Source organism: Microplitis demolitor, chromosome 4, assembly GCF_026212275.2.
Source record: "Microplitis demolitor isolate Queensland-Clemson2020A chromosome 4, iyMicDemo2.1a, whole genome shotgun sequence".
Lineage (NCBI taxonomy): Eukaryota > Metazoa > Arthropoda > Insecta > Hymenoptera > Braconidae > Microplitis > Microplitis demolitor.
Window position 1 is genome coordinate 19,750,011 of NC_068548.1, and position 16,370 is coordinate 19,766,380.

General features: G+C 28.5%; 2 protein-coding genes and 1 long non-coding RNA gene across 9 annotated transcripts; 1 reads left to right on the top strand and 2 right to left on the bottom strand.

Moving 5' to 3' along the window:
* Positions 1-81: 81 nt before the first annotated feature.
* On the bottom strand, positions 82-8,530 carry LOC103568346 (proton-coupled zinc antiporter SLC30A2). 5 transcript variants are annotated; one of them, XM_014440878.2, is made up of 8 exons: positions 7,895-8,117; positions 7,333-7,359; positions 2,668-2,852; positions 2,328-2,587; positions 1,468-1,619; positions 1,163-1,346; positions 838-1,078; positions 198-487 (listed from the first exon to the last, which is right to left on the bottom strand). In XM_014440878.2, the coding sequence occupies exons 2-8, from the start codon at positions 7,347-7,349 to the stop codon at positions 342-344; spliced, it is 1,185 nt and encodes a 394-aa protein (XP_014296364.2). In that variant the 5' UTR covers positions 7,350-7,359; positions 7,895-8,117; the 3' UTR covers positions 198-341. The 5 variants fall into 5 exon arrangements, with proteins under 5 accessions (XP_014296360.2, XP_014296363.2, XP_014296364.2 ...); XM_014440874.2 differs by lacking the exons at positions 7,333-7,359; positions 7,895-8,117 and adding an exon at positions 5,635-6,090 and having other exon boundaries at positions 82-487; XM_014440877.2 differs by lacking the exons at positions 7,333-7,359; positions 7,895-8,117 and adding an exon at positions 8,319-8,530 and having other exon boundaries at positions 195-487.
* On the top strand, positions 5,311-5,725 carry LOC106693391 (uncharacterized). Of its 2 annotated transcripts, none has more exons than XR_008403601.1 (3): positions 5,311-5,390; positions 5,494-5,572; positions 5,651-5,725. It is a non-coding gene; the product is annotated as an uncharacterized LOC106693391 (long non-coding RNA). The 2 variants fall into 2 exon arrangements; XR_001345126.1 differs by having other exon boundaries at positions 5,637-5,709.
* A 280-nt stretch (positions 8,531-8,810) lies between the features above and the next one.
* Positions 8,811-15,362, bottom strand: LOC106693390 (UDP-glucose:glycoprotein glucosyltransferase). 2 transcript variants are annotated; one of them, XM_014440868.2, is made up of 6 exons: positions 15,252-15,362; positions 14,850-15,069; positions 11,044-14,437; positions 9,781-10,531; positions 9,558-9,708; positions 8,811-9,044 (listed from the first exon to the last, which is right to left on the bottom strand). In XM_014440868.2, exons 2-6 carry the CDS (start codon positions 15,067-15,069, stop codon positions 9,010-9,012), a joined length of 4,551 nt encoding a protein of 1,516 aa, XP_014296354.1. In that variant the 5' UTR covers positions 15,252-15,362; the 3' UTR covers positions 8,811-9,009. The 2 variants fall into 2 exon arrangements, with proteins under 2 accessions (XP_014296354.1, XP_014296357.1); XM_014440871.2 differs by lacking the exon at positions 15,252-15,362 and adding an exon at positions 15,149-15,245.
* Positions 15,363-16,370: the final 1,008 nt, after the last annotated feature.

A 16,370-nucleotide genomic window follows, 5' to 3' on the forward strand; every position in this document is an offset into this window, starting at 1 on the left:
ATTATATTTATTATGATTTTAGCAATTATCGTAATCGTAAGAGTATAAAGAAAGTAAAGAAGAAGAAATTGGTCTATCTTATATTTATATAAATATATCTATTTGTAAATACTGCCCAAATTTAAACTGGGCATTGAGCAAAAAACTTAATATGTAAATCCAAACTTTGGATTAAATATCATCACATATTTATCTTACATTCATGCATTACATTCATTAAATTTTTTTTCAGCACTTTAATATATCCGTTATTAATTAAATTATTTATATTACAATTGTAAGAATTTAACGATTACCAAAAATTTACAATTATTTTTATAATTTACAGTAAAATAATGATACTAGTGGGGTAGAGATTTACACTGCTTACAATTTTCCATTTTTTCATTGAATTCTTCAATTTGCAACGTCATCTCAAAGAAATTATACCGGTTGTGAATATTTCTTGTGGCTGTACGAAGAATTTGTTGCGGACTAGCACCAGGATCTTTAAAAAAAGATAAATATTTTATAGAACTATTTGTAAAAAAATAGTTTAGTTTAAAGGCATTCTTAGACAGTGCCTCTCACTTTTTAAAAATATTAAATGATCTTGAAATCTCACAAGAGTATTAAAATTTTGATAATTAATTTCAAAAAAATCAACTGTAAAAAGTTTATTTTAAAATCTATGTCTCGGGAAAAGTGTAACTGCATTATCCTGTTTTCAATTAATGCTTCAACTTTTTTTAATAAATTATCAAAATTTGAGTACGGTCATTACAGTTGGAAGTTATTGAACATTTTATAAAAGTGGAGGGCACTGCTTGAAAGTGCCTTTAATTAATAATAACTTACTTATGGCAAGATGAGCAGACAGTGCGGTTTTGTCAAGTGACAAAGCCCAAATTCTGAGATTATGAACTTTGACAACTCCTTCAATTTGCATAAAAATACTTTCAACTTCAGAATATTCAAAACCTTTGGGTATTCCTTCCATCAGTACATTCATAACATCTTTTATAATAGCAATTGTTGTGAATAATACGAGTATAGAAAATAAAAATGTACAAATAGGATCAACAATATTCCAACTTGGCTAAAAAGAAAAATAATAATAAATAATAAACTTTATTATTGATAATTATAAGTTATTATTTTATTCAGTAAAAAAAAGGTTTACCTTGAAATAAATAATCATAGCAGCAACAAAAACACCAGTACTTTGAATAAAATCACCAACAACATGAATATAAGCAGCTCTGACATTAATATTCTGATCTTTTTCATGGTTGTGGCTATGTCCGTGCTCGTGTCCATGGCCGTGTCCATGACTGTGGCCATGTTGATGGAGTGTCAATCCCATTCTACAAAAAATAGTAAAAAAAAAAAAAAAAACATAAGAAACTGTTTTTACTTGATATGACTAAAAAAATTAATAAACATTTAGTTGTATATTATTGAATTTTAATTTTAAGTAGAACTGACACGAGATTTACTGCTACACCAATCACAGAAGTTATCAACATCATTTCAGCATCCAGTTGAAAGTCTTTGTTGATAATTCTTTCAACAGCGAGGTAAAAAAGTATTCCAGTTACTACCCAGATCAATAAGACCGAGGTAAGCGCTCCAATGATCTAAAAAAAATTATATTTTTTAATTTCATTACTACACTGAGCGAAAAAAATTTTCAACAAGATAATATTTTTTGACCCAAGAATTTACTTTCTTGATGATTCTCAACAAAACATACTTTTGTCTCGCTATTTTTTTTATATTCAAAAAATTATTTTACAGTTAAAAATAATCGAATACTAAAATTTGAAATCATCATTCTTTTGTTTATTTAAATTTGCATCAATTTTGTTCTAAGGAGAAAATATTTATTTGAATGTCCCGAGTAGCACAGAGACAACTTAAGATGTCATAAAGATCTCTTTGAAAAAAACAAGACTAATCTTATTTTGTCTCAAAGTCAAGTTTTGTTAAATAAATGAAAGGTACAGATGTTGGTCCTAGGAGTCATAGAAAATTTATCTTTTTTTTCCCTTTTTAAAAAAGTCATTTCAATTAAAAAATCGTTTAGATGACTTATTTGACAATTATTTGTAATTTACTTTTTGTTGTCAATTGTGTCAAGTCTTTTAACGAGATATTTTTTTGCTGAAAAATTTCTGATTGTCTTGCCAACATTTTGGTACTTTATCGATGTCAAATAACAGCCTCAAAACGTCTATCTTATAGATGTCACAAAGCCAAGTACTTTACGTGGATAATTAAAAATATTTATTTGCAAAAACTTTTTTTATGCTCAATTAATTTTATTACTAATAAATACTACTTACTTCAGCTCTGTACCAGCCAAATGGCATTTTCCTCGTTGGAGGTCGACTTGCAATCCATAGTGACAATAATGATATCAAAAATGACGCAAAGTCAGTAAGTAAATGAGCAGCGTCAGTTGCTATTGCTAAACTGTTTGACAATATTCCACCAACTATTTCAGTTATCATAAATATCACACACAGTACACATGCAATTATTAATTTACGTCTAGCTTTCTTGTCAATAGCTTCGTCTCTTTCCCTGTGACAATGATCTTCCACTGAAAGTATTCAATTACCCCATTATTAAAAAAAAAAATAATAATTTTTGATGTCATATTGAGTTAATTATTTTTCCTACCTTGTGCATGATTTTGGTAGTCAATTGAAGATACTTCATCATCGGCGTTTTTTATTACTGTACAGCATCCAGATAATTTTCCATGGACGCAAAAAATAACTCTTTTACTTGACGCATCAGTCGAAATTGATTCATTGTTAGGTGGGATACTTGTTCCATATCCGAAGACTGCTTGGTCTCTGAATCTGTACCCAATAAAAATAAATATAATTCATTTTTTTATCATTATTATTTTTTACTATCCATTGATAAAAATAAATAAGGACATTATTAAATAATAATCTCTAGCATAATGATACCAATCGCGGGACAAAAATTATTTCTTTTGATAAAACTGACCTGCTACTGATTTTTTTAAAAAATTTTTTAAAAATTATTACTAATTTTTGTATACTTTTAATAATTTTTCATAAATTCCTCATATATATTTACGTTTATTAAAATTAAATATTTTATTATTTTGTAATGATACCAAAATTATCCGACGTCTTATAACTTTTAGACTTTTTTTTTAAAAATAAATTATAAAAAAAAATATTTGAAAAAATTTCATCTGTAGTTTTTTAAATTTTCTACATGTGCATACTTTTAGTTTTTTTTTAAATAAATTTTTGAAGAACAAATTCAAAAATTACTAATTGTCTACTAACTTCAGGATCATATTTTGCGACTAAATAATTTTTTAAAAATTAAAAATTCCCTAGCTTTTTCGCTATTGGTATCTGAAGATAAAAATATTATAATTGTCTTCAATAAAAAACTAAATAATTTAATTAGCGTTCATGTAATTTCAAATTATTCATTGTTATCAGCAGAAAAAAGTTATCGCACGTAGTTTCAAATAATGACAATAAACATTAACTTTATCGCAGATATGTAACAAGAAATATATTAAAATTTTCAATGAAAAAATAGTTCAAATAAAAATTTATCAAGTTTTTATTTTATTTAAAAAATCAATATCAGTTTTTCAAAGTTATGTAATTTAAATAACGTTTTTATGTTTAATTAAAATAACTCAAAGCTGCACATTAACATACGATCATTGTAATTGATCAATTACCATTCACGATACTTTATAATTATAAATAATCAATTGTCATAAGTATTAATCTATAATAAATTATTTATAATAAAATGTACAGGAAATGAAATATTTTAAATATTTATGTTTTAATTAATTAATTAAAAAAAAATATAAACAACAGACGGCAATATTTTATGTTTACAAATGAGTTTGTGTAACAAACACTAAATTATGATCGTCTGTTTTCATTATTTATTTATTTTAATTTTTTTTTCTTCATCTTACGATAAAGATAACGGTAGCGAATACTGCGGCCTTGGTTTTAATTTGTTAAAGATTTTTTTTCTTTAATTACTTAATTCTAGTAGGCAAGTATAAAACAAACATATTTTTTACATATATAAATATATATGAATTATCATAAATTAGTTTATGAAAAAGACAGAATTAAAAACAAAAATAATAGCAGAGGAAATGGATAATAGATTTAATTTAAATGAGTTGATGGTACCGTCCGTTTATCATTTTTTTTTTCTTCTTTTACCTGAGAGTTTTAAGTATATTCACGTAATAATATAAATATGTAGAATCAGAACCAGAATGTTGTGATAATAATAAAATATGAGTAAGTTGTTTTACCTGACAATTTAAACAATTATAATAATAAAAAAAAAAATAATTCTAACTACTTATTAATTTAAAATCAACAGATCATCATTACGGGAGTTAAATATATATTTAAAATAAATCAGCATTACGGTCTAATAGCCACAGTTTCAAGGACAGTATCAAGGCTGCCAAGAAATTAGAGGTAAAAAAAAAGTTATCATAAGTTTTATTAAATAAAAATAATAATAACAATTGTTAGTATTTAAAATAATAGTCACGCATGTCTTTGAATTTTTTATTACGAGATCGTTATTGATATTAAATGTCATTGATGTAATAAAATTTTTTAGTATTCTTCAGATATAGTTTGCAAGCGATGTATGAATTTTAAAGTATAAAATAATATGAAGAAAATACCAACGCCATATGGATCGGTTTTTCTTGATTTTTCACACTATCCAGTTTGTTGATCTTCCGCGATCTCGATTCATTTTCACTAACATCCACATCAAGTCTTGAGTATCCAGGCATTTTTATATTACGTAAGTAAACACAACCGTGATAATTATATTTATTTACCAACTAATTACTTGTTCTTTTCTAATTTTTTAGACACACATTACACTAAAGTATAATTTAAAACTCGTCTATACGCCTCCTCAGTGGCCTTCCCTTTCTTCCGAGGCTTTTATCTTTCTATAGCTTCCTGTGTCATCATACCAAGTTAATTATCTCCATCAGCACATACTTACAATTAAAATAATTATATATCACGTTAAATTATATGTTATAATTTTAAAACGACTAATTAATGTTTGTTTTATTTATTTAATTTTAATCAGGTTGATTTAAATAATTTATTAACCCGAGAAAGTTTAACAGCCTTAGCTACAGTAGCACATCACGATATGGAAAGTTTTAAACTCAGCTATTGCATGCGGACTTACCAGTTGGCATTCACTTATAATACTCAGTTAGAAGGGGTCAGGAGGACAGAGAGGACCCGAGAGGACTTGCTTCAAATCCCCACAATTTTTTTTTCAACCAGAAAACTACTCAACTCCCACGCGACTCATCATTTCACCTTGTAATTTTTTTATGTATACCTGCTATCAAACTCAACTTCTGCAGATTTACCAATAAAAAAAAATGACTTATAATTTTTTATTATCCGTTATGTAAAATTACAGGTGAATAATTAACAAATGATGAGTCAAATTAATGAAGATAAAAAATTAATTTTACAAGAAGATAATCAAGACATTACAGGTATGGAACATTGATATTAATTAGTTGTATTAAATTATTTAAATAATTATTTGGTAACTTACAGGCTAATTTTTTCAGTATCCATAGTATCGGTTATATTTCTAAAATAAGGAATCAACACAATACCTAAATGTGACCGTTCTTTCTCAAGTGAGTTCTCGATACAATCGTTTTGAATTGTAAGGTGAGGATGAGTGCACACGTCACTTAAATGATAAATAAAATCCAACGAAGACATATTACTCTCTCGTCTTTTTCTTCAATGAATGACCAATGATTTGTTGTAATAAGATAAAAAAAAAATAAATAAATAATAATAATAATTGTCGAGTCAGTCACCTAAGCAAGTACTCAGTCAAATGTATGATATTAATTTGGATGTTAAGTTGACACTTTTTATTTTATACTAGTTCCCCTCATTGTTTTCTTTACATCATAATCTTTACTCTCGACCAATCTAATTCTGTGGAGTTATCATTTACCAGAACTGATTGTCGATATTTGATCAGTAAGGATGATAGTACTCATCCGTCACTCCAAAAATAAATATTATATTTTTCCTGATTTATTTTACTCCTTGGGTTTAGCCATGAAAGTAAATAAAATCAAAAATAAATAATAAAATTTTATCTTCTCATTGAAAGTAAATTTAAAGAGACCATTGGCATCCGAAATCGAAGTGGATTTCTTGTTACTTATTTTCAAAAAAAAAAAAATTTATTATTGAAAAAAATTGTTAACTTCCCGCTAAGAAAATTTAAAATTAAAAAAAAAGGAAGTTGTTGGTTTCAGTCGGATTTTCAAAAATCGAATTTCTATCAGATCTCGATGTTTTGAAGTCTTAGGAAGATATTCTGACTATTTCAAGGTGATGTCCGAGTGTAAATATTCTGTAACCTTTAAGCTCAAGAGCTCAAAAATAGCGAGAAGTTTTAGGGCTGAGTAAGGCGATTTTCAAATTTTTTTTCATTCTCAAAAATTTTGAAGGCTATTAAACTACATATTAATATACACGTGGAATATTTGGTACAATTCTATAATTAAATTCTCTAAAAAAAATTATTTATTGGATATTCTTATAAAATTGATAGTTTATGAAAAATTTATATCAATAGTTCGAGTTTTTAAATATGACCCTCAAGTTATCAGACAATTAAAAATTTTCAAATTTTTTTTCAACAAATCAATTACAAGAAAACAAAAACCGAAAATATGCACATGTAGAAAATTTAAAAAACTATAGATGAAATTTTTTCAGATATTTTTTTTATCATTTATCGTTTTTAAAAAAAATCCAAAAATTATTGGACCTCGGCTAACTTCAGTATCATTTTAAATACATCCTAGGATTTAAAGTATAAATCCAACAATTGCTGAAAGTCACTATCTATTTATATGGATAAATAAATAGATAACTTTTTTTTTTCTAACATACATATAAATACATATACAAACTTTTGAACCAATGATATTTTTGGAACCTACTTGACTATCTGAGACAAAAATGATAAAAATTTTTGAAAGTTGCTTCTCGAGGACAAATACAAGTTAGATTTCAATGAAATCTTCTAAAAATCAATCCTCCTTAACTATTTAATTAATTATAAAATTAAATATTTATTTAAATTAATTTATATTATTCAGTAGACCTTTGAATAATCAACATCAGAATAATCTATTGTAGTTTTTAAATCGATCAATTAATCAATCAATTTATTCAAAGCAAGCGTTATTTATCGTATAATTAATAATATACATACCCATTATTATTTTCCATGTTTTATTTCCTATATGTATAATATATAAAACACTATGACATTACTTAATTATTAAGAACATCAATCGCACGTAATTATTATGTTTTTCATAAAATAATTATTTTTAAAATTTAAAAATTTTAATTATTTATGAAAATAAAATAATTGATTTAATTTATATAAGTTTTATGTTATAAAAAAAATAAACGTTTAAGTAACGTTAATTAAATAGATAAAAGTTGTTATTAAAACCGCGCGCAACGTCTTGTTGGAAAGCGTTTGCTTAACTGACTTGAGAAAATTTAATCGCTGAGTATAAATAGCACGATTTAAATTGCGTGAATATTGTCGTCGAATAAACTTTATTATGGAAATATCATCGATATACTGTAATAATTATACTGGATAGTAATGTCTTAATGTTAACTAACGAGTCTTTTAAATATTTTTGTTTCCCATGACCTATACGTTTAATTACCGCCACGATAAGTGGGATAGTATTTTTGATAACTTTTTTTTTATTTTCATTCTATAAAAATATATATGTTTTTTATTTATTAAAGACCTTAGCTCCAATATCACGGTGTGAGCAAACGATTTTTTTAAAACTTCTTTACAATTATAATTTTTGTCCATAAGAACAATCTGCGTTTTAAGTAAACTGATAACAATCAAGTTTATTGTCTTTTTTTTTAATGTGTTCAAGCGATAAAATTGGAATGTATTATAGACATAATAATTAAAGATGATAATATAAGTCCGATAGTACAAAAATTTATGCGAACAATATTTTTATGCCTATGGAAAAAAAAAGTAACAGGCAGAAAAAAACACAATTGATTAGTGACGTTGATTTGATTAAAAAAAAAAAAAATAAAGTAAAACATACAGACGCTTAGGAGATAAATAAATATGATGATAGTATTATTGACATATGATCAATTAATCAGTGAATTTGTTTGATAATAAGGCTATTAATAATTTCTTACGTTTCTCTAGGACTGTCCTCAAGCGACTCCAGATCTGAATACGACGTATCCATAATTAGTGACACTAATTGAAAATTATTTTATCTAATGTAATACAAATTGTACGCTGATAGAATAAAATCACACACGTGAATCACACGATGTCTAGATTAACAATGACACGAACTAAGTTTATATTTTATTTCCGGTTTATATTATCAATAGCAAAATAAATCCGTGTTGTTTGATGAAAACAATCCATTAGTATTAATATAGAGATTAGTTGTAATTATTGTAAGTGCAGTTGATGAGAATAAACAAACTGAGTATGAGTTTTTTTTTTCTATTGGTAAGAATCGTGTTTGTTTATTTTAATTATTATAAAACTAAAGCGTATATTGTACAATGCGATGTGACGAAAATAAAACATCGTCAAAATTAACAATGATTTTTTATCTAAATTGATTAAAATTACAAAAAATTAGAACAGAGTATTTTTATTGATTTATGAACATTTTTTTTTTTTTTTTAATACTCTTATTACCTTGAATCACACTCGCTGCGGTCTATAAATGCTGCTGTTTAAATCAGTCAATGACAATTCCCGACCCACTGTAGTAACTTTTTAAATCGGGATGTAAAAATTTTAAGTTTGTACAACTTTTTATGGCTTTTTATTCTATTCTTTTAATTGTATTTAAATTATTATAATTTACAACTCTTCATGTTTAGAATGATCTTCTGAAACTGAAAAAAAAAAAAAAAATAAAAATAATAATGAGTTAATTGATCAATAAATTATTGCATGAAATATTTACTGATATCTATCAGTAAAAAATCTTGCGATTCAATTTTTAAAAATTTCGCGGAAGCAAAAGTTTCTAAATAATTTTCTTCGACTTTAAATATTTGTTCAAGTGTTTTAATACATGTTTAAATATTTAAATAAAATATTTAAACATGTGTAATATTTATGTATAAATATTTTGTTTAATTCTAAAAGGTGTCAATTTCCTTATGATAAAAAATTTATCTCCCGAAAATTTGAATGACTGAAATTAAAAATAAAAATTTCGCACATTCCCACTATCTGTAGGAAGTCAATATAAAGTAATTTTTTTTTAAGTGTGGAGTTGAAAGCAATTTTTTTTTATTTATGAGAACGTAATCAAAATCCGACAGATAAAAAATTAAAATAATTATTTTACTTGGATAAAATTAATTACCAGCTAATTGATAAAAAAAAAATCATTTATTTACCATGCTCATCTTTTTCTTCTCTTTCAAGTTGTTTATTTTCATTTTCTATCCTCAGTTGCAAAGCTTTTATTTCTTCATCATATCCAACCCATTCGGGTAAAATGCGCATCGCCGCTTGTAGTTTAGCTTCTTTAGTCATTGGATTATTACACTAAATTTAAAAAAAATGAATTAAAATCACAATAAATAAATAAAGATAAGAAGTAAATAAATAAATACTCACTAAATCAATAGTCTTAGCACTTTTTTTTGACCCATCACTGCACCAAGTTTCGCACCAAAGCCATTCTTGAGGTAGGGTTTTAATAGCAACTTGATGGATCATATTGTTGGGTAGATCTTGATCCAAATTTGACAGACTGTTGGGATCTGAACTGAGAGCTTGATATTGACCTCTCAGTCTATCACCAGCAGCAATGCGTCTAAAACGTTTCAAATCAACAACATACAGCGCACTAATATGATAAGAACGTCCTTGCAAATGATTTCTCCAGTATCCCTGTTTCCAAAATCTAAATCCTTCCATTTCTTTCCTGCTATCACAGAACGGCGTGTAAGCATACGGAGCGCCTTCGAGATCTAAGTTAACGAGTTCTTTTAAATCTGCTCTGACAACCTGATCAGCATCAACGAATATTATTTTCTTAACATCCAATGGAAACAGTACATCCAAAAATAAAATTTTGTATCCCCAAATGGTTCGTTGTTTTTCTGTTTGCTGATGCAGCCATCTTGGCCATTTGTACTGCACTAGTTCATATTCAAAGCCGTACTCTTTGGCCATGTGCGGTAAGAAGTCTTTCAATGTCGGCGACAGATAATTTTTCAAGAACCAAAATTTAACGGGTGACTTTGTGTGCTTTATAACACTCACCATCATTATTTTTAAAAATCTTTCATAAAGATGACCGGATGCTAGAGAAAATATATTTATTTTTTCATCCTTATCTTCAGTGTCATCTGAGCCAAATGTCCTAGACAACATAAAAAAAATATTTACAAGTATTTTTTTATTTTTAAATATACATTTAAAGCAAATTTTATATTTTTTACACTGTAAAAGAAACCGGGGTAAGTCCATGGTGTAGGTGTTAAAGTTCAACACCACGCCGGTGTTAAAATGTTTTACTTTGTGAATATTTTTACTTACTCAATTACTGATTAATTAAATTTTTATATTTTTTTATATCTAATACACTTTTTTTTTCTAATTTTTATAAGTTGAATTTTTTTACACCGATTTAACACCGGTATTTTAACACCGCTCTTTTTACAGTATATTCCAAATATAAATTATTATTATTATCAAACTAATTGCTATAATTTATACCTAAATACGCGTAAAAAGCTTACCAATAATCGGAAAAGCTAGAACAAATTTTAAATATGAACATAAATTTTCTATAAAATATTATTGAGTCGACGCTAAACTATCTAGTACAAAAAACATTAAATAAAAATAAATAATACTGCTAAATAAATTTACCTAGAAATAGAATTCCAAATGCCCGACTGTATATCATCATCAGCAAGTAGATCTGTGTGCAATTTATCAGGTTTCTTCGAGACTTTAAGTTTCAACACGTGACTCTTCAAAGAACTGATAAGAACCTTAACTTCGTTGTTATCTTGGATAACATCCTGGCCAGTGACCGAGTGAATGTCATAAATATCAGCAGATCTTCCTTGACGTAATCGGAGTAACCATTCTCCAGGATTAGCTTTCAGTTGGAAGTATCCCAAGTTAGCCATCACGATGGTGTCGACCATAACAGGTTGTTTTTCAGTACCAAGAGTTATCTGTAATCCTCTTGGTGGATTTCCCATTGAAGCTTCAAAGCAATGACCCTCTAACAATAAATGTTCCAGTTCAAATTCGCTGTGAACTCCCATCGCGACGTTGTCCAGCTTGATGTTGTCCAGATCATAAACACTTTTGACGACTTCGACGAGCCAGTTCTCGGGAGTGTGCATGTACTGGGTCAGCAAAGACGACGTTGGTAATTTAGTAAATCTGGCTTGCGCACCCATCAGTTGTCCATCAGCATTAAATTGTAACTCTGGTTCAAAAACGAACCTGTAGAAACTCTTCAAAGGCATATCGCTATTTTTATCAACACAATTTAAGAATATTTTAATATTACAATTCAATGATTGCTGTAATGTACTCAAAATTGCACCGAGTTTTTGGGCACCGCGTGAAACTGGATCGACAATTGCTATCAAATTAAATGCAGCTTCATTAGGTCTTGCTGCTGGTACTTTAATTACACTGTGCTCATCTCCACTGTATGGAACGTCATAGCGGTTTAATGTTTGTGGACGCAATACAAGTAGTGACGTTATTTGCATGATAACGTCATCAGAAATTTCAGTATCATCATCATCGTCATCAGCTGACTGAAGTGTTTGTAAATTTTTTACCAATTTTTCACCATAAGTATTGTGACTAAAACGTTCGAGCAGAGAAAAGTCATCACGTGTAAAATCTTCATCTTTATCAAGAGGTCCAAGAACTCGGCCATTGCAAACCACTGCCCGATCTCCAGGGACTAATTTCAATGCAGTCTTAGCATAATGTTTGTGTACTTTTAGCTTAAATTCTTGGTTATTTAATTTTTCCTTTACACTGTCGTCATTTAAATCAAATTTACGGTCTTTTATCAAAGCGACATTGTCTTCTTGCAAAATATTATCGATATATTTAACGACTTTTTGTTGAGACAGTGCTTCCATTGCCGCTAAAACAATCGTATTAATATTGACATCTGAATCTGTATCACCCGATTTATCAGCGCTGTTAACGATAATTGTTATCCTGACATCAGCATTTGAGTCTAAATATTTAATAGCATCGCGTAATAATTCTCGTCCTTTTTTATCCTCGAGATCTACCGCGATCCAATAAGAATAGAGATGTTGCTTAGCAACTCGTCGCGGCATAACCAAATAATTTGAATTTTTCATCAGCCAAGTGGCGGTATCCTGCTGGCTCCAGCTCGATACTTCATCATTTTTCGGCAAATCACCAATCAAATTAAGCCACTTACTATTTTCTGGCTGGAGAATCCTGTCGTTTAATCTTGACATGACATTGGGCTGGCTCATCATAAAATCAACAATATCATCAGACTCTACAACCTCGCCCTTGTAAACAGCTTTCTGCAACATCGGAGTCTGGGTCATTATTGTCGTAAGAACAGTTTCTTCAAAAGCATCCGCATCATCAATATTTCCCAGTGGCGCTCCGTTCAAAAGAACTTGGGGAAAACTTTTAAACCCAGTTCGCCGGACGAAATCCATGGCTAGATGACGTCCCACATCATACTGAGATTCTTCACCAAATATGTCATCAATATCTGCCGAGGGATCGCGTATACGCAGAGCTTTTTTGACATCCGACACATCAATGCTGTCACCGCTTATATAATTCTGTAGCGTCAACAAAAATTTGAATGCCTCCATTGAATTTCTTTCTTCCATCAAATAGTGGAACGCATTATTGACAGCAACACTTGGATCAGTAAATCCAGTTACTGATGTATTAAAATTCGTTACAAAAACGAAACCCACACGAATTGGGGCCGTATGTTTATTCAATGTATCAACTGTATTTAATAAATGTTTTATTTTATCACTAAGCGGGTCTATTATTAGTACCAAGTTATAAAAGTTACGACGTATTTGACGTAATGTACCAGGATACATTGGTTTTATTAATAATGTTAATGCTGATGACCATTTTTGATAACGTTTGTCCGTCTCTAAATCATTTATCCACATGATTGCTGAGTCTCTGATGTCAATTGCAAAATCTTGATTATCTAAATTACTGGACAAATCTAACGCGACAAGTTTATCCATTTTTTTATTGCTAAATCCAATTTTTAGTAATGCCTCCATTACGCGTAATTCGGCTCGCAGTGCTTCGAGTAATGCTAAGATATCAATCACATCAATGTCGAAATATAAACCGTTTATAAATAATACTGTTTCTGTTGGTTGTATATGGAGATTACCGAAAAATATTTCTTGATTACGCTTCATTTCTTTCTTCATTTCATTACTTACTTTGGTTCTTATCAATGATTTAGCCTGCATTGGGAAATTCTGAGCGATGTCTGTAAATACTTTGACAGCCTCCGACGGCGGTGATTTCATGATTCTTTCAGCAGCTTGATGACTCAATTCTTGAAACTGCCAAACTTTTAATGCACTGACTTCATCACTCGTGTCCAACAAGTGAGTCAACAATTCATCAAGCTGTGACTTTTTTTCGGGATATAATTTTTTTAATACACCGAAATTAATTCCGTCAATTTCTTCAACTCCTTCATTATTTTCTTCTGATTCTTTTCCAGAACTATCTTTGATATCAGCATCGTCAGTTGCTTTGTATTCTGTTGACTTCATTTGCAGCTCAACTCCATAACCCGACAGTCGTAAATTATTATCCGGTCTGTCTTTTACGTAATGACGAAGAACGTATGTTATTTTACCGGAATCGGCTATAGATTTAAGTTTGTTATGGAGTTGATTGAATCCCGTCGATCCCATTTGCCCATAGAGTATTACATTTTTATTAACTTTCGAAGATCCAGGATACTGATGGTCTACTGAGTAAGTATCTAAGTTTTCTTTTGAATTTTTAATTAATTCTTCAACTTGATCAGCAGAGCACGTAAATTTACTACCACCCACGTCAATAAAATTATTACAATCTGGAATTTTTTCTTTGTTCTCAGCCATTTGAGAAAACATTTCAACGCGAGCTGAGTAAATTCTCAAAGACAAAGACAACTTGAGAACCGCCAAACCAGTTGGTGTTACAAAGTTTTCGGCTAGTGACATTACTTTGTCATAAATTTCTTTATCAGTACCTACACATTCAAAAGTTATTTATTTTTATTATAAATTATAAGATAAAAAATGTATTGTGTGACAAGGGATGAAACAAAACAATTTCAGAGCAGGGTTAAGTTGGCTGACATCACCTGCAGTCTGAAATCGTGATTCTGAATGACTGAATGTAGCAGACATTAGACAAATTTAAAATTATTAATAGAGTAAATAATTAAATTTTAAAAAAAAAACTCGAAAGTTGTTAATTATCTGCTAACTCCAGTCAGTAGACAATTAAAAAATTCCGTATTTTTTTTAAGCAAATTACAAAAAACTAAAAATTAAATGAACAACAGATACAATTTTTAAAATAATTTGTCATTTTGAAAAAAATTATAGGACAGCAGAGTTAATGTCTTGTTTTTTAATTATAAAAATAATAATTCTTACCCTTGGTAATAAAATCATCATCTTGCTTAGAAATTAAGTCAACGAAACTCCAAAACAAATTTGTGTTTTCATCATTAAGATATTCAGCGACTTCTAAAACAATCGGAGTATCTTTCCATTTTCCATTAATTAGTGTCGTAACATATTTATTATGTTTTTTATCAACGATTGCTATGCAAGATGATATTAGTAGCAAACAAATGATACGAAAGTACCACATCTGTAATTTTAAAAAAAATAAATTAATGAGATTTATAAACAATCAAACCACAACAGTCAGTCAAAATATAATTAATTACTGTCTTAGTATTTATAATTATTGTTTTAACTTATTATATATTTTAATGGATTGTAATTCATTTAGTAAGTGGTAATAATGGTTATTATAAATATTTGAATTACGTTTTTTTATAATGTTTATTAAATGGTGAACAATTATTAAATGTTCATTGATGACAATGACCAATCCAAGTACCGCACGTGCCGGTTGCCACACAATCAACTCCAGATGATGCTACGAAACATTTTTTCATGCCCTCGTATGTTAAAAATAAATACTAAAGTTTATTTATTATAAATTATCATTGTATGAAATCATGGATTTATTTTTTATGGAAAATATATTAACATCCAACCTATTTTTCCTGGTGTAGATACAAATTTTCTATTTATTTATATAAATTTATGAAGAAAACTTGATTATCAACAATAGCCAGATCCTTTTTTTCAAATTTCCTCCCCTGAAGTTGGCAAAAATTTGCATTTCTATGGTGACAATTTTCTAAGAAATTTGGCGGCAAAAGTGTGCAATTCCATAAATTGATGGAAAGTTGTCTTCAATTTTCTTAAAAACCTGCTGTCAACTTATGGCTGCTCACTGGCGCCAATTTTCTTTGAAAGTTAGCGGTAATCTGTAGCCAACAGTTACAAAAGCTGAAAGTTGCTGATAACTTGACGTTAAGTTGATCGCAACTCATGTAGACTAACTTTGGCTACCAGGGCGGTTTACTTCTTCTTTTTTTTTAAATGAGCATCACATTTCCACCTATTACCCGTGACAGCCACTTTAGCTTCAAATTGACAGCATAATTTGACATTTGAAATTACCGAAATTTGCTGCCGACAATTTGATAGCAAAAGTTGTAAATAAAAATTTGCGGTTAATTTTTCGTCAAATGTCCGTCAAATTTGTGCATTTCCGTTTTTGACAGCAATAAATCATATACAACTTTTGAAGTGAATTTTCATTTTAATTCGCGTAGTAAATTTACGTCAAATTGTATAGCAAGTTGTATACAAATTGATGATACTAGCTAGCCGACGTCCAATAATTTCTGGATTTTTTTTTAACAATAAATTATAAAAAAAAATATTTGAAAAATTGCACTTGCAGTTTTTAAAATTTTCAACACCTGTATATTTTTACTTTTTGATTTTTTGTAATTTATTAGTTTAAAAAAAAATTCGAAAATTAATAATTATCTGCTAACTTCAAGATCATTACAAATTGTCAGCAAAAAC

Bases quoted from the DNA above. Each gene is read 5' to 3' on its own strand.
- LOC103568346 (XM_014440874.2), bottom strand. From the start codon at position 5,810: ATGTCTTCGTTGGATTTTATTTATCATTTAAGTGACGTGTGCACTCAT. The intron at 2,853-5,634 runs GTAAGTTACCAA...TATTGGGTACAG, and splicing joins GATACTGAAAAAATTAGCCT to ATTCAGAGACCAAGCAGTCT. The intron at 1,079-1,162 runs GTAAACCTTTTT...TTTTCTTTTTAG, and splicing joins CTATGATTATTTATTTCAAG to CCAAGTTGGAATATTGTTGA.
- LOC106693390 (XM_014440868.2), bottom strand. From the start codon at position 15,069: ATGTGGTACTTTCGTATCATTTGTTTGCTACTAATATCATCTTGCATA. The intron at 14,438-14,849 runs GTAAGAATTATT...TTGAATGTGTAG, and splicing joins TGATGATTTTATTACCAAGG to GTACTGATAAAGAAATTTAT. The intron at 10,532-11,043 runs GTAAATTTATTT...TATGTTGTCTAG, and splicing joins ATTTGGAATTCTATTTCTAG to GACATTTGGCTCAGATGACA.